Genomic DNA, 21,647 nt, shown 5'->3' with positions numbered 1-21,647 from the left:
TTGATAACTTCTTTATTCACGCTTTATCAACAAATGCATAATCAAGTATGTATAAGTTCAACCTAAGTTAGATGAACTCAAATGTGCAATGCAGTTATAAACACCTGAGTCACTTTCATTAATGTTTATAAGCATCTCTGAAGTGTTAACAAGCCTCTCCAGGTCTTTAACTCTTATAATCCATAAAAACATGTTTGGGTTATTTTGCTGAAATCAACACTTACAGTCTTAATCATGTTAATAAGCATATTATAAAAACGTATTAGGGCCTCGTTACTCGCTAGTTTTTACTACAGGGACCTGAATATTAAGCATTACCTGGTATTCCGTGTTTGCAGTCAAATGTCTTGCTTCCTGCGTCTCAGGCCGATCACATTAAAACAACATTCTTCTTTGTCACAATCATCAACAACAGAATCAAATCAGACGGTTTGTGGTTACAGACAAATTTATTGTACAACACAGCAACATCACTAGCATGCAAAGTCAGGTATGACACTCATAAGGCATTTTCTCCAAGTAAAAGCTGCCTTTGTCACTAGGTAATCCAGTTTTTAAAGTGCAAAGTTCACAGAATGAATAGATTTGACCTACAGCACTACATTGTAAACAGATCTATCAACCAGACATGTAATGACAAAAGTAAGGTTGGATTACCGTCAGTTAATATTACATTACGCTATGCAATGACGACAAGCACACCGGTAGATTTACAGCGCCCTGCGAGGTCGCTGAAAAGACAATTTTACATGGTGTCACTGGAAGGTTTAGACAGCTGCACATTGCTCTTAGATAGCTCGCTCCTCACTAACGTGGTGCGAAGAGACACTAGACGAAAAAACTGTAAACTGTGTTTGAAGAGTTTGGTCTTGTGTCATGACAATAAAAGACACACATCTGCTGCTGCATGGACAAATACACTCACTCACACACCTGCACTGACAAAAAGGTCGACAATCAGATACACCGGCGTGTGGGGACATAAATATACATACAGAGGACACTACATTGAAAAAAAAAAAAATGATGAGACTGTAACACATGACGATCAGGGACAAACCGGACTTTGTGGTTTACATTAAACAAGATGGCTGCGACACATTTCAAGCCCGATGCCATTAAGTCACAGAAGCGCAGGAGAGGGAAGGGGGGGGCGGTCTCTTACAACATCACAAAACTGACCCATCACAGCACCACGACGGTACAAAGGTACAGAAGGTACGATTTTAAAACACACGAAAGGATGTGCTACCAACGGTTGGGCCGCGTTAGCCAGGCTAGTGCCAAATTATTGCCATTATACTTTGTTTTCATACCTGTGTGTGTGCGTGTATGTGCACACAAAAAAATGGCTTTTAGACTTATTTAAATCTTGCTGAATGAGTATGCACTACCTGGAGGCGGACAGGTCATGACTGCCGTGCTAAAATCTGTAGCTTAAAAAAAATGAAGTTGAAGGAGTTTTCTTCAAAGATTGTTATCTACTGGCCTGACGCAGGTTTTCTACTCTGGGCTGTTGTCAATACACCTTTTTGATTCCATGTGTTGCTTTGTTACTGATTTGAAAGCAAGATTTCAACAAGTAGCTTCCTCCCTCATCTGTGGACACAATCAGTGCAGTGGCAGTCTAAAATTAAAGTTAATATACAGCATATATACAAACACAAACGTCCCTACTCTGTACATCAGCTTAAAGATTTATATATTTCTCTGTATATACACATTTATATGGAAAGGAGAAAAATAAAAGATCCCTAATTTATCCTCTAGTGTTAGATCTGGTAAACATCACAGTAAACACTTCAGTTTAGTTTAGTGTGGACGTGACTGTGGCGCAGTGTGTGTTACATTGTGTATGTTTTAACTTGAGTCACCTGTAAGGCACACTCACTTTGGAAGCGACAGCACACAGATCAGACGGTTATCTTTCATCAAAAACTAAAATCAGGAGCAGGAAATAAAAGCCAGTCAAGACAGAAAAAGCACTTTTGGCTTACACTAAAAAGGCGAAAAGAACACCGACAATAAGATGTTTGAGAGCTGAGTAACATTAGATTGGGGGGGGGCAGCTTCATAAATCTATCCGTGTTTCATTTGAACATACACAAAAAATACACTGACAAGTAAATTAAAATGTGTCTAATAGATATAAATTCTTTCTGGTTGTAAAATCAACAAGCAAAAACATGAAATGACATGAGAAATAAGCAAGACGAGTCTAATTTTGTGATCATGGGTCGTATGGCACCCTGTAAGGGTCAAAGGAATAGCAGTGCTATAAAAAAATGTCCAGTTACACGGCATGCAACGAGTCAATCATCCTAAAGCCAATAAATAAACTTTCATTCTGTTACTCAGTTGGTCCGCACAGTTCTTGGCAATTTTCTAATTTGAAAGTCCAGCCAGTGGAGTTTCAACAGACATAAGTAAAGATAACGTTAAGTGAAATTAAACTTTGCTTTACTGCTGCATTTACTGACTTTAGCCGGCTTGTTTTGGCAGCAAAAAACATCTGTCAGCTAAGTTTTTTTCAACTGGCTTGTTCTTTAGTTGGCTTCAAGCAACTGCGGTTTCCTCCTCATCAAGATGCTTTTACAGTGAGGATTGGTTCCATCCCATCCCCCCTCCCCTTACTCACTTTACTGTCTTCAAATGTGAAATGTAACTTCTATGTGGATCGTCTGCTCTAGTACACACAAAGGTCGGGAAACTTCATCTCATAGATGGGGACAGATCGACTCTGGCTTTGGCCGTAACCTGACGAGATGGTTCCAGATGGGCTCGGCGGGGGTCTGAATGGGACGAGGAAACAGTCATCATCATCATCAGTTGTTTTGTGTCACGCACAAAAATGAACTATCATACACCATTTTATTCTAAATATCTAGAACTGCAACAATTAATTGCTAGAAAAATAACAAGCTGCCAGCTATTTTTAATCTATTAATTGTTTAGTCATTTAAACTGACATTGAAAATGTTGAAAAGGTTTCTTACCTGATTGTAATCTCAAAGATTTGATTGAGTTTGCTCTGCAGTAGTGTGGCCTGGGGGATGATAAAAAATATTGCATGAGACAACAGTGCAAAACTTCAGCAAGTGTATGAAAAAATAACATGGATAAAATAAACATATATTATTTTGTACCCTGGCACCGCAGTGGGCAGCTATCTCCTCGAACGGGGCCTTCTGAAACTTCTCCACCACTTGTCTCCTGCGTTCCCTCTCCTGCTCCTCCATACCCACGCTGTCCACTAGAGAGAGACACAAACAGTATTAAATTTCAGTAATGCTCTGATGCTGTAGTGCTGTATTTCAACAATGTAGCATTAGTTTGAGTTTTTTTTTCCTTGCAGAAGAAAGGAAAATCACAACAATTTATTGCCCCAAAATTGGTTTTAATGGTATACCACTTGAGTTAATACATGAGCAACATACCGATGGCGTTTTTCAGGGTTTCAAATGTGATCTCCTCTGCCGGTGTCCTCTGCAGGAAAGAACAAGAAATAACAATTTTAAATATTTTGAGAGGTTTTAAACATCCTGATAGCGGCTATGTTTGACTTCAACACCATGACATTACCTCCTCTTTCTCGGGACTGTTTCGGGACTCCACCTCCACCTGCAGCGAGATGGTCTCCCCAATACTCTTTCTCTTGGATAGACGGTCCTCATCTGGAAACAGAGTGCAGATGTTTTTCTTTTTAAAACAGAAAACCCTTGTAAAATGTGTCAAACTGCAGAGAGATTATGACGGTCTGTCAATTCAATAAAAAAGTGAACTGGCAACCTAAAATGTTGGCAAAGTTAGAGAAGAACCATCCTTCAACTCAATGATTTTGGCTAAAGCCCCAGAGCTGATAGAGTGTCTCTCCAACAAAGACTAAATCCCCCACTAGCTCCAAGGCAGTGGTTCAGCTCTGCGTTTCTTCACAGGAATCAATAAAGCATCCAGACAAAGTTGTATCATGCTGCCAAGTCAATAAACATTTCCATTAGTTATCATTATTCACTTGGAGAAACAAGCGCATCACTCACTGCGGGAATTCCTCCCCATTCCCACAGCTGACTTTTTGAACTCAGTGTGACATTAAAACACAACAGATGTATTGTTTCAGCTCCTTACCAGTATACTGGGGGATGTAAGGCGTAGCCAGTCTGTCTGTATTATAACCACTACCTCCGAGGACCTCGGTGATCTTCGACTGAAGGAACAAAACTTCCCCTTCTACCTTCTCCAGTGAAGAGGGCAGCCTAGGACCAAAGAGGTGAATTGTGTAAATACATAAACAGGAAAGTTTACTGCAAAACTGCACACGATGAGATCAAACTGAAAGTCGGTACGGTTTGTGTTTGTGGCTGGGTCGTACTTGGGATTATCAATGAAGACATCCTCAGGCAGAAGGTAGGGACTTTCTTTCTGTCTCACCTCAATCACCTGAAGGGCAGGGGGAGTGAAAAAAAGGCAATTCAATGGAAGAGGTTATTGTTATTCAGACACTGATATTTGCATGAGGACAAGGCTCAGACCTCATGAATGTGCTGGCAGAAGGCTGGAACGGTGGTGAGCTGGCAGATGAGGTTGAGGTAGGCTGCGGCGAGGGCGTGAACAGCACAACGGTTAAAGACAGGCATGGCCTCGTCGGTGGACAGAGCCAGGTCCTGCAGGGGAAAAACAGAGACATCAGCAGTGACCTCTGAGGAGCTCAACCACACAAATTTACCATAACTTCTAAAACAACTTAAATTGTTTAATGTTTTATGAATCTTGGACTGTGCCTATGTCTTAATCTTGTCTTTTTTATATTTATATGTCTCATTTATTTTTTGTTTTACGACTCATCTTTAAAAAGGTCTGTCTGGTTTTATCTGATGTTTTTGTTTTAGCAGTAATAAAAGCCAATGTCATATTTATTTCTAAACAAGCAAATATCACACATTATGTGCATCAGTACCTGCAAGGCGAGCGCCAGGCGAATGAGGTCCACCACCACCTCTTCGTTGGCCAGCTCCACGCTGAGAAGACCCAGCAGAGCGAAGAGAGTCTCGTAGTGCTGCCGACCGCTGCTCTGCTCCTTGCAGCCTAAATAGATGTGTCTGTACAGCTGCTGGCCGTGCTGCGAGGAGGATAAACACAGAGGATGATGAGTCAGAAGAAACACAGACAGATCGATTTAGGAGTGTAAATATTTAAAACAAACCTTTTTCATGAATAAGTTGTCCTGTCTGGAACACTTGTCAACCTTGAGCTTGAGCACAGAGATATCCGAGATGATGCTGCACAGAAAGAAGACACAATCATTAACACGAACTGTCACTAAAGTACATTTAACTATGAATTAGGCCCTATAATACACACACCTTATGTTGGAGAACTTGGGCGTGTTGTCGTGCCTGTCGATGAGACTAAGAAGGATTTGGAGCACCAGCAGCCGGATCTCTGGATCCTCTGTCAGCGAGAAGGACAGCAGCGGCTCCAGGAAAGAGCTGGGAAGTGCTGTCAGCATGTTGGTGGTCTGGAAACCTGCCGTCACCTGAGAGGTTGATGGTAACAAACTTGGTTTATAATGTTGCAAAACATGAAGATAATTCATGGATGGCTTCTGGCCTTTATAGCATTCAAGCTACATATCAAGTCAGAGCACAAAATCACAGGTTTATAGTTTAACACTCTTATTTCATAGTAATGCAAATTTATAAAACATACCTGGACCAAGGACTTCAGTAACATAACCTGGATCATCCTGGTACCTTCAGGCCTGAAGGAAACCAAATCAAGATACAAATTAAAAACCCTTCAATTCAACATTCAGTCTTCATAGATTTGCCAAGAACGTATTGCTCACTGAGTATTGGAATAAGCAAGACAGATAATTACATACAAACATGCAGCAATACAAAGGGACCATGTGTTTGTGGGATTTGAGATGAGCTTACCCAGATCCTGAGGAGGGCAGAGCTGGGTGAACCCCAGGGACAGGGATCTTTCCCATAATGAAGAGCATGACCTCTGACCTCTGGTATGTTGGTAGAGTGTTCGCAAATGAACCTGAAAGAAAATGGGACAGAAAGAGGGGTGAGCATGACGGCGAATTTGGAGCTAAGGGGGAAAAAATACTGGCATGTACAAAACTCACACATGTACACATATACAAGCACATGTGCGATAAACTGAAGCACCACAGACAGCCCAAGAGTCTGTCTTGCAAAGCCTCCCACACAGACACGCTGCCCACAGACTCACCGATGGTCCTGATGACAGCCTCCTGCAGCTGCCTCTCCTCGTGAGCTTTGATTATCTTGGTGCCAATGTTGACGCTGCCGTCATAGGATCCGGTCAACTCGTAGTCCACGCTGAGGCGGAGCTGCCGCAGCAGGGTGTTAAACACCTCCAACACGGTGGGGCCTGATAATCAAAAGAGTAATCCATCTCAAAATGAACACTTACAACCTATGTATCATGTAGCTGATCCCACTGACTATGTGCAACCAGGTACCAGAGTGTGGGTATTTGTGTACTGTGTAAGTCTTCTTACCCACAGAGCCACTGGCAGCGATGGCGGCTGCCTCCAGCAGAACTTCCACTATCCCTGCTCGCACTGTGGCTGAATTCTTGCTGTTAGCATCCAGATGACCGAGTAGCTGCTGAATTACCAAGTGAGAGTGCTGGGACTACAGAAGAAGAAGATAAGGAATGAATGAGTGAATGAAAGTGAACTAAAAGAAAAGAAAATGTAGGAAGATGAAGAAAGAAATAAAATGTATTTCATATCCAGATGCATTTCACGATATAGCACTTCTTCAGAAACTTAAACAAATAGTTCATATAAATGATGTGGAAAGAAGTTTTATCACATTTTGAATTATAGCCTATTCTCAAGAAGTATCAGGTATTTGTTGTACCACGTTTGATTATTTCTGTCCTTATATTTAAAAGCTTGTTTTCCTAATTGAACTGAAAATATCAATGCCTGAATATGAAAAGGGTAAACAGAAAAAAGTGTACAGAAAACTGTACTTCAGTGGCTCTCATCCTTAACAATACAGCTGCTTTCTTCATTGGTATTATGTTTTATAAAGAAGAAACACAACCCTCATTCTCAATACTTTAGCCGGCAATTTGCCATGCGGCACATGCCACATGTGGAGGAGGCTTGTTGCAAATGACGTAGCCTATCTAACGGATTAAAACCAGTGTGGTACCGACTGACGGTGCCCCAACCTGGTGCACTTACAAGCTTTTACAACACAATGACATGAGTAATTAAATGATGGAGCATAATGCTAGACAACAAAAGCTTTTCTTTCCTCAGACAATACATCGTCATATGAAACAGCCATAATAGAAAATGGTAGAAAACTCCTAAATTGCAGTGAGTCATTCAACCAGGCGGCAAAACTGAAAGCTATGGAGATGAAGCACATCGCTGACTTGTATTTTCATGCCTTATGAGGAGAAGAGTTGATAGTGTCCATGAGCACACACTGGAAAATGTTTCCACTTTGCACTTCTAAACTGTGTAACCATCTACAAACACATAAAATATGTTAACTGTTAATGTCACACAGAACGCTTCATGTGGACTTGGATTTTGGTCAACAGAGTGAAAGAGAGAAAACACGGGGTGAGTCAGAGGCCTTTTGCAGATCTGTAGGCACTGCATCACTCACCTGGATCGAATACATGATGATTTTGAAGCAACGCACTGCAAAGGTCTTTCCCTCCCATAGAGAGTGGTTATCTAAGTGCCTGGGGGGGAACAAAGACAGCAGGAGAAGGATGGTGAGGATAAAGAAGATGTGATTACATAGTGCCCATAGAGATATGAGAGCAGCGAGGGGTATAGAGCAAATCTGCAGTTTGCAAAAAGCCCAGACATCAAGACTCCATATGTATTTTTTTACATTTAAGAAAGACCTGCACCTTTTGACAGAAGAGTGCAGGAGAGTTACTCACATACTCATGTAGTGCACATATTTATCAAAACTATTACAAAATACATCATATTTAAAAATTTGCTTTGTATTGTGTTCCTCCTATGTAGCACAAAGACGCTTAAAACACATGTTGTTTTGAAACCAGTTTTGTAAAATGGCAACTAAATTAACCTTGTATATGACAACGAACTGCGATGTATTTGTTCCACAATCAATAAGTCATAATCTTTTGTTCACATAGAGACAGACAGGTGCGGACTGAGCATGAACCAAATAAAAGAGACATTGATGGATGGACAGGAGCTGGTCTCACACAGCACATGACAAGTGAGATGGATTGAAGGGAAAATTGAGAGAAAGCTAATAATAGAGAGTTCAAATTTGACAACAAAACTGCACAAGAAGCTGGTGACCTTAGATGGACTCACAAGGTCCCGAAAGTCAATGTTTACAGGAAAAGAAACTGCCTTTCAGTGGACCTGGACATTATCATCCACATTAGATTTTAAAAATATGCTGCCTAAAAACCTGTACCTGTATCTTAAAAATGCATTCCTGCAAGCACATGATGCATGAAAACATATTTCATCCACAAAATTCCTTAGCAGATCTGCTGAGCCTCCTACCTGCATTATACCAACAACTTCAGTGAAACATAAAGCAGGAGGGGTGACAAACGCTGGCTGAGATGCAGGGAACGGAGCCATAGAAAAGGTGAATATACAACAAACGAAAAAAATCAAAGTCATTTCAATCAGATGAGGAATAGGTGTCGCATGCAGTGACAATAGAGAGGGTCATGGACAGCCCAAGAAACAACTAAAAAGCAATGACACAGGCGCAGAGAAATCCAAAGTTAAATGTAAACATAATAAAAGATGACCTCAAGCAGGATAAAGCTGCGCAAAAGATAAGAATCTGCAATGTCTTGTCAGAAACAGAACTCCAGCTGTAATAAAATTACAACCTTGCGGGGCTGACCTCGATATAAACAATCCTATATACAAAAATCATGCACTCGCATCTATTCGGAAACAACTATGTCACCTTGCATTGACCTTGTCGCGCCCCCTCGGGCCAATCAGCGCACAGATAAAAACACTGCAACACAGCACTGAGGACGCATCCTTCCTTCAGGCTCGGTCAATAAATCAACAACATATCACAAAAAGATTCTAGGTCTCATGTCAGTAGAGTGTGCGTGGCTGCCTCACTCACATCAGCACAGGCGTGACGGCGTTCTTGATGTTGCCATAGGCGGCTCGTCCCAGGAGCTCCCTGAAGCAGCGCTCCGTCAGCTCCACCGGGCTTTCCTTCTCCTTCTCTGACGCCTGCAGCGGAGAGGGGGAGCGGCTGGTGGAGAGCGATGCAGGTGAGAAAGAGAGGAGAGGAGCAGGGGAGGGAGGGGGAGAGAGTGAAAGAGAGAGAGAGAACAGTGAGAAGAGGCAAGAGTTTGAAATCAATTTGACTCAATAACACAAAGGCTCAATTTTTTCACACAAAAAAAAAAACACTCTGCAGACTGCTGTGTCACTGCAGCCTTCGCTCCTGACGCAACTTTCCCCTCCGCAGTTTGTCTGCAGTGAAAATTAAGCGACCGTGTTGCCCGTCGTGTGTGCACACATTGGTAGATCGCACATCTGTCATCACCACAAGGGATATGTCTTAAGTTTGTACATGTGTGCAAGTGTGTGCGTTGGCACTCAGACCGGCTCCAGCCTTTCTTTGTCTCATGCATAGTTAAAACCTCCACCATAACTCTATCTTAGTCATGACTGGCCTCGGGTGGTCCACCAATGATGACATTATTTATTTAAGTGCCTGACTCTTTCATCTCGCCTGCTGCTGCTGTGGAGGAAATGTGACTTCCTGCCGCTCAGCGGCTCCAAAATCAAAAAAAAAAAAAAAAAAAAAAAGGAAACAGCAAAAGGATTAATACGACGGTTTAACTTTGAGGGCACGGACCTACACCAAGCCATTTTCTTTAAGTGCTGCAAATGTAGAAAATGAGATTCTCTTGTTATAAAATGGTTTAGTATCCATTTAGCTACTTTCATTGACCCCAGTCCAATTGAAAAGTGCATTTTAAAAACTCCTACAGGAGTTCTGAGCTCACCCCAATAGCCTCTCACTGCACAATTTATTTGGAAACTCACAAGGAAATGTTTGGCATGAGGATAAAGCAGCATCATCTCAAAGTTTACTTGGCTACTGCAGTATGACCTTTTATCTGCTTCCATTCATCACTTCACAGAGGCTGTTTATGAGTGTGTCAAAGTCATGTTTAGGGCAAGAATCATTTCTGTAAAAAATGTATGTTGAGGTAATACCTGGTGGAAAAGTACTTGGGGAATAGAACAGCCTTTGCACTCACCTTAAACATTAAAGACAATCAATCATGCTGGTAGTTCAGTTTTCTGTAAGTGCCGGCTGCTGGCCAAACAGCTGGCTGGCTTTATTCTATACATTTTTGATTTGGATAAAATAAGTTCAGATTCCCTGTGCGTGCACATTTTATGACCATACGCTTCCGAAACAATGTCAGCATGATGAAAAAAAGCCTGCCTCTCCACTCTGTGTGTTCATATGGTGCTTGAGTTGTGCCTAGTAGAGAGCAGAGCCCTCTTCAACATTTGACACATATTAGCAAAGTAACTGATGACAAAACACAGTAAGAACTGCATTGATTGCACAGACGGGGGACATCCTCACGAGATGAGCTACTTTGGAAAACACCAGAGGCAGCAACTAAATGACTGCACGGTAAGCATTAAAAAGTCTACTGAAAGTGCTGCATTTTCCATAAATGCTAACACAGAAGCTTTAATGGACTCAGTGAATGAATCATCTTTACTTTTACAGCAGAGCCACTCTAAGTGCACACTGAAACGGGCAATGTTGTCAAAGTAAACAGACCTATGTCACAAGAGGAAAATGTGGGCTACGCCTCAAAGGGCTGGGAATCAGAGTTACTCATGAATCGATACGTTTCCTGATATGCTGCCCACGAAAACCATCGAACGAAACCTCACAAAATCTGTATAACTGCACAGAATTATGCATTTATTATTATTTTCAATCCATGCAAATTAGGTTCACACAACAGAAAGTTATAAAGAAGTGAGTCTGGTAAGTCATACTGTCATTGCCTGCATTTTTCAATAAAAATAATAGTATTTGGCATCAGTGTATCGATAATTTTCGCAAGTGGAAGCAAAATGATATGTTGACATAGATATTTGTCTACTGACCAATCACGCTAACTAGTGTCAGATGCCCCAAATCACAAAAACTATCATTGGGCACTGGGGGCTAACACGCACAGGAAGCCTTACCACAATTACCCTCATTTGCAATTAGGCAGGCATCTATTAAGATCAGTTCATGTGATGGAATAGTAGCAAAGACCACCAACTATGGGTTTGTGCATGCACCCAGACCCCCCTAGCTGGCTACCGTTTCCCAACTTTTCCCACTCCATATTCTTATGTAAAGTCCTGATAGTTGTTCTTGAGGTATATCGTGTAAGACAGGGCCCAGAAAATGATTCTAGCACCTCCAGAAGTAAAAACCTTCTCGACAAATTAGACTCAACTGTCTGAAGGCTTTGCTGTACTTGAAGATGATCTTTAAATGAACTTGTACATGTGCACAGGGATTATTGTAGGGAAAAAAGGCACCATCTGTGAGTTTAATTAGACTCTGTACTGACTGCTGTGGATTTTTGGGCTGTTCATGACTGGCTAAACCCAGTGTGGGGAGGAACAGAGGATGTACAGCAGGGGCAGGCCTTTATAACAACAACACAGAGAGAAGGGAAGCTGAAAGTGAAATGTGTCTCCCTGTCTGTCTCTCTCTGCCCCTCACATTCTGTCCCTCCGTCTCTCTCTTTCAATAACCTTCCCGTTTCCATCACTCTACTTTCTATCATCGTTCCTCTACCCAATCTTCCAATGTTCTTCCCTCTGCCCTCCCCCACTGCTCCCCCAACCCTCAGATGTCAGCATTGACGTCAAACTCATTTCAGCATGTGGGATACTGCCAAGAGAGGGAGGTTCTACACTCTGCATCTCTTTGCCTCACTGGCAAACTCAAATCCTTGCTCTGTTTATTTTCCACCCACTGCACTATTTCTGTCCATGGTTCCCCCCTTTCTCCGACGATTCCCACTGCCAATCTTCTTATGTCTCTGCCCTTGGATGGTGCAGGTGGGGCAAACAGATGCCCATAAGGGGAGCGGAGCTGTCAGATGGTTCACTCAGTAATGACAATGATGATGAATGACGTGGACAGCCGGGACAAATATGGCCCAACGTCTGACAAACAGCACCAGTCGGCTACAACACAATGGCTCTGGACTGTGTGACCGGGGCAAGCTAGGTCAACACTGACGCACATTTTGGGTCAACAGCTTTCTCACCCAAATGATGGCCCAGCCTGGCCTGCTGTGTGAGAATGACATGCACCACATTTACTTCCATTAAACTGCAGTCAGAATGTCATTTTCTATGTCAAATGTCCTTCCACTGAAGTGCAACAAAAAATAAAACATCAGTGCATATAAATGGTAATTTAATAAAGTGCCTAATATTCAGCCGGCTTTATTAGATCAGATCTGACATTAATTTCCACTCCATAATCCACATCATACATCATATAAGCGATATGAAAAAAACTGTGGGACAAAGAGATTTAAAAATACACTAGATTTAACATGATATGTCTGGGTACTGTAAAGAAGGGTGGAGTCTAATGAACATTTGGCTGTACTGGTGGGAAGAAGCCTCACCAGTTGCAAAACACATAAAAATGATGATATCATAATAAAAGATAATGAAATTGAAATCAGTCTCTTCCCTTAAAGTTTCCCAAATTAAATGACATGTGTATAAAGGGTGTCCAAGCAAAACACTTGCACAAATACCACTAAGCACAGCCCTGATGCAGGTACCTAGTTGAACAGTGACTGCTACTCAAACGCAGAACGCTCAGAGTTTCTGGCCTGACAATCAGGCCTGGTCTACATGTATACAGGTATTTCTTAAATCAAGACTTTTCTAAGTGCTTTGACCTTTCTTATGCACATAAAAATGCAGTTTTAAGGCAGAATCATTGTTTTAATGTTTACAAATCTTATCTTGGAGTATGTTATGATATTGGAGTAACTAAGTAGAAATGGACATTGATAATACAATGATGGAAAAGAGAGACAAAAAGGGGCATTTACAATGTTTTGCTGACAAGTTATACAAGTAATTGAAGAGCAGTCACATTTCCCTGCCTTGTTCATTGTATTTTCTGTAACCAAGCAACTGACCAGAGTTAACAATCTGCTTCCTGTTTACACTGGCAAACACATGCCCAGTGTACATGAATAGTAATGAGATATGTTCAGGTGTTCAGGTGTGTTGTGTGGATGGAGATTATTTCTGAAACGGTGTTGAAACTCCGGTCTGGACAGGATGTTTTTTTTACTTTTAATCCAGAGGAATTTTGACCTTACATGAAAAGATAGCAAGCACAAAACAATGGGACTGCTAACAACAGACACAGAAAACCGAATCAGAAGATGTTTTCCTTGTGAACACTTACCTTTCAGTACGCTCTCCACTCTGCAGGTTGAAAAGCAGAGAGGGGACAATTTTGTCCATGTGCTGAGGGTCCCAGATGTTGGCCTGCAGCTCATCATTCACAGTCTTCCTCACAACACCCTGCAAGCCCTTGATACCTGCCATGCGGATCCTGCAGGAAACAGACATCCATAAATCATCCAACTGATAAGTGAATCTAAAAATGGATGATTATATTTAGAAATAATATTTCTGTCTAGTTTTCAGTCTGTTAACCTTTAAATCTGCAAAGCTATATTTAACTGTTCAAAGATATCTATTTTTGGCAGATGACAGAGATAAAAACAAGCTTAAACACTTTTAGAGGATTTGTTTAAGAAGATATTAAAAAATGCTCAGGGACAGCGGCAGGCTAAAAAAAGGACTCCCTGAAGTAGTCTAAAAACAGCAATTACTAAATAATTCTGTCTCTAGTGCAATCGAGCATCTGTCCACTCACTTGGTGCGGATGTCAGGGTCCTCGTAGCTGGAGTGGCACATCTCACTGAAGCGTGACACAAAGAAGTCATAGCTGCGGTGGTATGATGGTGTATCCTCTTCGATGTTGGCAAACTTCACAAACTGAGAAGGGAAGAGGAGGCGAGGGGGAAAAAGTTGAATATGATGTCATGTAAAATTAAATCACAACTGTACAGGTTTACAGTAATAAATCTGCTCCTGAAAAGACCAAAAGTATTTTAATTTGATTAAATACTAATGAAATAACTGTAAATACCCCAGGGTGAATATCTCCTAAATTAAATTCAAACCACAGCGCCAGAACATCTCATTAAGAGTGAAAAGCACAGGGCAGAGGGAGGCCCTCCCACTGGGCTTGAAAATGTCACCATTTAAACAGCCTGACATTTAGCTTCACAACACTCTCCGATTAATAAATTATGGACTGAATTTCTTTACAGTCAAGTCAGACAGGATACCACCTGAAGCAAGAATTATAAGGTGAACATTCAGTGGAGCAGATTGTAATTAAAGTACATAAATCCCCCCCAAAAACAGGCTGGATTTCAGTAACCTCCACTGGAAGGCTAAGAAGTGGACCGTTAAGGTAGAAAGTGAACGTCTAAAAGAAGGCCCTTGAGAATCTATTTCCTGTGTACAAAATTAGTGTTTGGAGTGGTTTTGAAATTTAATGAAGTGCCCAATTAAACGAAGTGAACTCTAACTGCTTGTGAAGTCGCTTAGCTGCTGCAGTAAATTGCTGCAGCAGTTGATACCCTGAAGCTGCCCAGTATCACTGTAAGTAATACTGGGCAGCTTTCAGAAAATCAATGTATCAACTCTGTTTGCTGAAACAAACTTTCAATTAAATTGAAAGCTGTAATAATAGGGTCTAAAGCCCCTGGCGATAGAGACCTGATATTATATTTGTTTTGTTGCGACCAGAGGCTAAGACCTTTAAGTCTTTTCTATCACAGGGCCATCCAAATAAATAAGGCAAGCTGAGGGAAACAGTAACTCAGGGACTGATGTGTTGGATTGTGTTGGAAACGGCTCTGCGGTGCAAGGTTTTAGGTCAGTGACACCGAGTGTGAGAAAACCTGGCCAGGCTCGAGAATCCTGTGGTGATAAACTCTGTAATCTGCTCCTTTCACCTCTATGTGGCACCGGTCTGCTTCATGTCGCTCACACGAAGAAGGAAAGATACCACTCGGTAGTTCCACGGGAACTCATAATATATGTACAGCTGCATATGTGATAGAGCTGCGACGATTAATGAGTTCGTTAGGACTATTTACAACAATTAATCTCTCTCTTAACTATTTTCTTAATTGATTAATCAGTTTCAGTAATCATGTAAGAAAAATACTGAATTCTTTGATTCTAGCTTCTTACATGTGAATATATTCTGGTTTCTTTACTCCTCTATGACGAAAATATGATAAATAATTGAGAGCATAATCAACAAATTAATTGACAATAAAAATAATCATTAGTTGCAGCACTACTGAGGGAGGAAGCACAGGGTTGAGCGTATGCATGGACCGATAAATTACAGCCCAATCAATAGCTCCACAGTTCACCGCGAACACAAAGCTTTACACGAGCAGATATGGCGAAATTCCCCTATTATTGATTGTGGTAAATAGCTCTGTCATACATAATTAATCACCTAGTATGGCCTTGCATCTGTCCTAAAAACACACCCATGAAGTGTGTATGAGAGATGGATAGCACAAAGATTATGAGCGAGAGGCTGGCGTGTCTCGTCAATCTGTGTATCTGACCGCAGAGCTTTGCCAGTATGGTGTGCGGCTAATCTGATTTCCTTTGTGTCCTCTGCTGACCCAGGCGACAGCGCTGATAGCTACTCCCCACATCAGAGCATGCTCATCACTCACACTACCTCTGTCTACCACTCTCTTGCTGAGCTGTGATCTTCCTCCAATACTAACATAGTATTACTCTGAAGGTTAACGTCTCTTTGACTTTGTGCCATCGCATCATGAAAGTAAAAGCACCCCCCCAACTTCTGATTAGATAATACCTCTAAATCCACTGAAATGGGTCGAATCGGATGAGACAGAAAAGCTTAGAAACTGAGGCACATTAGACACACATTAGTGAGCGACAGTTTGAGGATGTGGGTATTTATCTAAATTTATACCAGTAAAAACAGGCTGTCTTAACTTTTTATGTCAAAAAACGAACAGTTAGGCAAAGTTTGTTTGATTTTGTCTGTGTTTTTCCTCAGATGTAAACAGAAACTGCACATCCTCAAATTAAATGCGTCAATACGCATTTGTATGCTGCTAAACTGTCCTGTTGCTTGAACGCAATTTGTGTTACTGTTATCACTGTTGTCCTATTTCCCAAATCAGTCTCTGCTTATGTCTGTTCTGAAGTGGATCGATGAAAACATAAATAAAATCAAGTTCTTTAAGAGTGGAATATGCATTACCATGCATAAATTTAAACCTCAGTTGATTTGCTTATTCTAATGGTAACAACACAGGCCCTTTCCCATCAAGTAAGCTCTGGTCCCTGAACCAGTTACATTCAAGATGAATTGAACCTCTGTGTTATCTTGCAAACCAGCCCTCATTTCCACCAGCTTTGTGCAGAACTACTGCGAACAAGGATCAGAAGTTACGCAAAGGGAAGAAACTTCATGTTCAACAACTGTGCTGGAACTAGTTCAATACTGATGGAAAGGGGGTAGCAGTGTACTCCAACTTTTCAGAGAGAAGGAGCAAGCCACCAGTTGTATAACTTGAAAGATTTTCTTTGATTAATTCTTTCATGGCTGCAAAACAATAAAAGATCATATGGACACTCTGGAATTTGCAATTGATCCCGGAAACCCACCGAGTTGGTTCCTAGGATCTGCAGGTTGGGTTTGTCGGACTCGAGCAGCTTGCGCACCATCTTGAGGAAACTCTCCACAAACAGGTTGATGCTCTGACAGTGGCAGGCCATCAGCAACTGGTCCAGGGCTTCCATGGCTATGCACACATAGCTGAAGAGAAGGGGAAAGAGACACAGACATTTCTACATGACACGATGTGCTAGGATATTACATACTTATCATTATATACATAATAATAAAATAAATGTATACAATCTAAATGTCTACCTACTCACAGCAACAAAAATCAAAATGTAATAAGCTCTCCCAGACAAACTCTGGAGACTTGCACACTGGGCAGATTTTAGCTGGACTCTGCCAAGTGTAAATGTAATCTGTACAGGCTGTGTGCATTGGAGAAATCAATCACAGTCGTAGTCATGAGTCATAAAAGAAAACAACTTCTGTGGCACATCAAGTAAGTACAGAGTGTACAGAAAGATCACCACTGATCATCCCACACATGTCATGTTGGTTTTGTTTTAGATAAGAATGACAAATTTGCCTCCATGTCTACAAATTCTTCCCAGGGAGAAATTAACATTTTAATCTTATTGGTGCGGAATTCTAATCGGTTAACCCAATGTGCAGCACAAAAGAAATTGTTCAGTATATCGAATGACGATTGACTGGTGATACTCACCCGTATCTGTGTCGGGCCACATCCCTTGACAATCTCTCAGACAGGTAGGCTCCGATACGGTCGAGCTTCTCAGGAGCTGACAGGGCGTAGAATGTCAGCTTCTCCATGTTGGCCTTCACCAGCCCATCCTAAGGGGGGTGACGGAGGGAGACGGAACGAGGGTGGAAAACAAAATGGAGTAAATCATAAAGTTTTATGGTCTCATTCACATGGTTTAGTCATTCTCAGGTCTGAAGAGATGTATATAAGGTGGGTGTGTCTGAAAGTAGCTGGTTAAAACAAAAGGGCTATCTGAGGTAATCCAATAGAGTGTATACTGAAGCATGTACTTCTCCTGAAAACCCAAATTGTAAGGGTAGAACTAGATCACTGAGTTTCACCTGCTACTTTCCCCCTTGACCTACTTCACTGCTCTTCATTCTGGTCAGGAGGAGGAGGGTGCTAAAAACATTTATAGTCCAGTGAGATCCTGTTTAGATTCAAACACAAGCCAAAACGTGCAGTCCTGAAGACAGTTTTCTTCCTGTGAAATGCTAAGGTTTGATAAAATAGGACTGCAACTTGATGGAGACATGAGGACTGGTATGATCTGTAGGAGCTGTACACTCTGAAGTGCCCTGTACATAGTTATGCAAGCAAAGTTGTGATACATGGGCAGGAAACCATTCATCATTTACAAAGAAACTCAACAAGAGACTATTTATGGAATGTTGGAGGAAAAACCGTTCCACTGGACCAACAGATTTTATTAGTCTGATATTGCTCTATAAATTTTGTTGATTGGTTGCGGGTGACTTATCAGAGAAGCTGAAGCGACTGCATATACTCTATTAGGTTTCAGGACACGACACAAATCTTTTTTTTTAAGTGGGCTGTGAGGATTCTTAAAGTAACATCTGAACAGATGTTCTGCCCTGGCAGTGTGAATATCTCACAGATCTATAATGGAAATATTTCTGCCCTGTTTTTTCTCCTCTCTCTGTTTGAATCTTTTAATAGTCATGTTTGAGGTTTTGTAGTTTGAGAGCGAGAGCAAGAGGCCCAGCAATCAAGTCTTGGAAGCGTAGCCTATTTATAAACCGTGGAAAAAATGAAAAGCTGGCTTTTCTGACATGATCAATTCTAAATTATTGTGTAAAGTAATTGAGCATTATAGGCGAATACTATTATAAAACAGAAATTATTAGAAATAGGGTTAAAGCTGAATAGATTGGTCTGATGGCATTTTATTCAGTCAGGATTGGATTTAAAAGGATGTGTGGTTCTGTGACGTCTTGTACGGACTGAAGGCTGCAGAAAACTGTTTGTCTTGACTCTAGCTCTTTGTCACAGCCCCCTGCTGCAGTCGCCTGCTTGAGGCACAGCTCATCTCCAACAAGCCTAACGTCTACCGTGAAAAAGGCCTATTACCATACGTGCAAGAGAGTGCAGGCGACATTGTGGGCAAAGCACTTTGCTGAAGTCATTCTGAAATTCAATCTCAGATATTTTTTAACATGTTATGCAGGACACACACAGGTGTAATTAACAACATTAAAAGCAACTGCCTTATTCAGTTCGCTCAGCTCTTGGCCTTTCTTTTGTGTATGCAGCCACATTAGGGTGGCTTCCTGGCATACCTAAATGTTATGGGGGCCTAATTAATGCTGTGGTTTCTCCAACAAGGAAAAGTCAAAATGTTTGCTGTAGAAGGGGGGCCTATTCCTTCCATCAGAAGGTTATTTTGGAGATCAGCAAAGGTCGACAGCTCTGCGTCTGTGTACTTCTCTAAAACATCCTGTGGCTAGAGTCCATTATCGATCGCACAGTCAGAATATTGCAGCTGGCTATAAAACCCTCCAGTTGAAAAGCTGATTTTTGGCTTTTGTTCATTAGAGTCAATCATTTTGTAGTCCTGTAGACTCACAGTATAGGCATCTGTAGAATTTTAAAGTAGAGTAAATCAAGGAACGGCCGGGACATAATACACGGATAAAGTGACGATACACTGATCCAGTTAAAACAGTTTGTACATTTAGTAATGAACAAACCACTGTAGGGACATTTTCAGGAGACAGAAGCAAGGATGACAACTTATATTCAAGTACCTTACCACCAACTGTCTTGGAAAAACATTTAACTACAGTAAATGTGTATATACACACCCCCCACATTCTTCCACAGTGTGACACACTTCTGAGTAAATGTTATCAGACAGCGTCATTATTCCCAAGTAGCAGAGGCACAGTTAGTTACAGTTACAGCAGCTTGAAGTCAAACTTAGAAGTCATTTTTGAGAGCACAACGAGCATGTGCACCTGCAAGCACACAAAAATGAGGTCTGTGTGTACTTGTATGCTCCGTGTATTACAATTTTGGCCACAGATCTTAAGAGGTAAACTGGGTTACTGCAGCAGTACAGAGGCATTATGAAGAGTTTCCTCTGCAACAAATCAGCTCCATCTTTCAGCCAAATGAATTCTCTTTATGAGTCAGCTGCATCAGATCTCAGATAATCTGAGAAAACGGCAGCAAAGACGGGGTCTGTGGTTTGTTGCCAACAGCTTTGAATAAGATAGTGAGGCATGGAGGTGGTTTTCTGATCACGTCTACCTTAGTCTTCCTAAACCTAAGACAACATCATAACCTGGTGCTTATATGAACCTGCCAAGGGACTGCATATGGAAAGTTTCCTGCTGAATCCAATACAGCACAATATTTCTCAGCTTTTTGAAATATGTGATCTGTTGTGCATTGTTCTTGTATAAACTGAACTTAATAGCCTAGATGATTAGATAACAATTACCTTAACAATAACACACCAAATGCATTAGAAAGATACACACAATCAAACAGAAGACAGAGGAATACAAAGAAACAAAAAGTGTCACTTGAGTTTCTCACCTCTGGGTCTTCTGGGAAGATGTTGTCCACCAGCCTCTTGTACCGAGGCCTGAGGGCCCCGCAACAACCGCAAACCCCTAAAGATGGCAAGAGATATTGAGAAAGAAAAAAAAAGAGAGAGGGTCAAGTTCACTCATGCAGTGTGACTGAGTAGTAAACTGAGTTAGTAAACATGTCTTCTTCTCTTGTCACTTCTCTGTCACAGTAAAATATGTCTGTTCTGTTTACATGAAAGAACACAGCGCCTAAGTAACATAGTACGTCTTAAACTGACCACTTGTGTGTCGATACACTGCAAGGGTAGGGTAATTACAGTAATTTAAAGGCAGCAACTAATAACTTGACATTAACTACATCACCATAGAGGTAGAGGTGGGAATATAAGCGCTGAAAAGTAAGTCAGAAAAGAAATGCTGTAACAACCGTTAATAGATTTGTCAGCAAGGAAAACACAGCTGCAGCTAATAAAATAATAATGGGTGAGCAAACGAGCAAGCATTGACAACAGTCACGTCAGTACTATAGTTAATGTCCTATTAAAGTGGCACACTTGAATATAAACATACACATGGTTAATTTTATAACAGTAGGCGCCGTTGTCTAGCCTACTGTGACAGGAAAAAAACAATTGAGTGAAGTGTGGAAAAGCCGGGTGTTTCCTAGTGAACTGCTGAATATGAAAAGAAGACAAACTGCGCCATCAATCGCTTTCATCAGACCAGTTTAAAAAAACAGAGCGAAAATCCACAAAACAGCATGGTCAAATACCCTGCCAGAGTGCAGACGTTGCCAAATGCTGAATTAAAATCACTTATGTCGGTACTGGCGTGATGCCATAATTCAAAATATCAAGCCCAAGATTAAAAACATGAAGATGTGTTCATTTTTTTGGAGATTCTTGCAAACAGAAGCTTGGCTAAGTGAAGGTAAGTCTGTGCAAAGAGAGCTGAGAAGAGCCAGATATGGAAAGAATGTGGTCACAAGATAATTACAGTCACAACAATACTGCTCAGATAACACACACACACACACACACACACACACACACACACACACACACACACACACACACACACACACACACACACACACTCTTTCTCAGTGCAATAGCCTTGAAGAGAAGTGTGCAACACACTGAACAGTGATTTTTCTGACTTTGCATTGAGGAGAAATCATGCTAGGCAGCAGAGAGAGAGAGCTGGATTCTG

At 41.3% G+C, this 21,647-nt stretch overlaps 1 protein-coding gene across 2 annotated transcripts in view; it reads right to left on the bottom strand.

Annotated features, from left to right (window-relative positions):
- Positions 1–430: 430 nt before the first annotated feature.
- Positions 431–21,647, bottom strand: part of LOC119012451 (protein EFR3 homolog B) — a 32,620-nt gene continuing 11,403 nt past the window's right edge. For both annotated transcript variants that reach the window (XM_037086297.1, XM_037086298.1), the window contains 22 exons: positions 20,440–20,516; positions 17,557–17,684; positions 16,874–17,024; positions 14,007–14,128; positions 13,530–13,679; positions 9,156–9,290; positions 7,671–7,749; positions 6,536–6,671; positions 6,244–6,405; positions 5,937–6,048; positions 5,707–5,758; positions 5,361–5,533; positions 5,201–5,276; positions 4,955–5,116; positions 4,530–4,661; positions 4,370–4,437; positions 4,126–4,253; positions 3,583–3,674; positions 3,438–3,486; positions 3,147–3,253; positions 2,997–3,046; positions 431–2,792 (listed from right to left, as the gene is read on the bottom strand). In XM_037086297.1, coding sequence (XP_036942192.1) covers positions 2,687–2,792; positions 2,997–3,046; positions 3,147–3,253; positions 3,438–3,486; positions 3,583–3,674; positions 4,126–4,253; positions 4,370–4,437; positions 4,530–4,661; positions 4,955–5,116; positions 5,201–5,276; positions 5,361–5,533; positions 5,707–5,758; positions 5,937–6,048; positions 6,244–6,405; positions 6,536–6,671; positions 7,671–7,749; positions 9,156–9,290; positions 13,530–13,679; positions 14,007–14,128; positions 16,874–17,024; positions 17,557–17,684; positions 20,440–20,516 — 2,447 coding nt within the window. In that variant the 3' untranslated portion in view covers positions 431–2,686. The remainder of the gene's footprint in view (positions 2,793–2,996; positions 3,047–3,146; positions 3,254–3,437; positions 3,487–3,582; positions 3,675–4,125; positions 4,254–4,369; positions 4,438–4,529; positions 4,662–4,954; positions 5,117–5,200; positions 5,277–5,360; positions 5,534–5,706; positions 5,759–5,936; positions 6,049–6,243; positions 6,406–6,535; positions 6,672–7,670; positions 7,750–9,155; positions 9,291–13,529; positions 13,680–14,006; positions 14,129–16,873; positions 17,025–17,556; positions 17,685–20,439; positions 20,517–21,647) is intronic.

This window comes from Acanthopagrus latus, chromosome 22, assembly GCF_904848185.1.
Source record: "Acanthopagrus latus isolate v.2019 chromosome 22, fAcaLat1.1, whole genome shotgun sequence".
NCBI classification, from domain to species: Eukaryota; Metazoa; Chordata; class Actinopteri; order Spariformes; family Sparidae; genus Acanthopagrus; species Acanthopagrus latus.
Note: the sequence above shows the minus strand (reverse complement) of the source record. Positions and strands in the feature narration are given on the sequence as shown.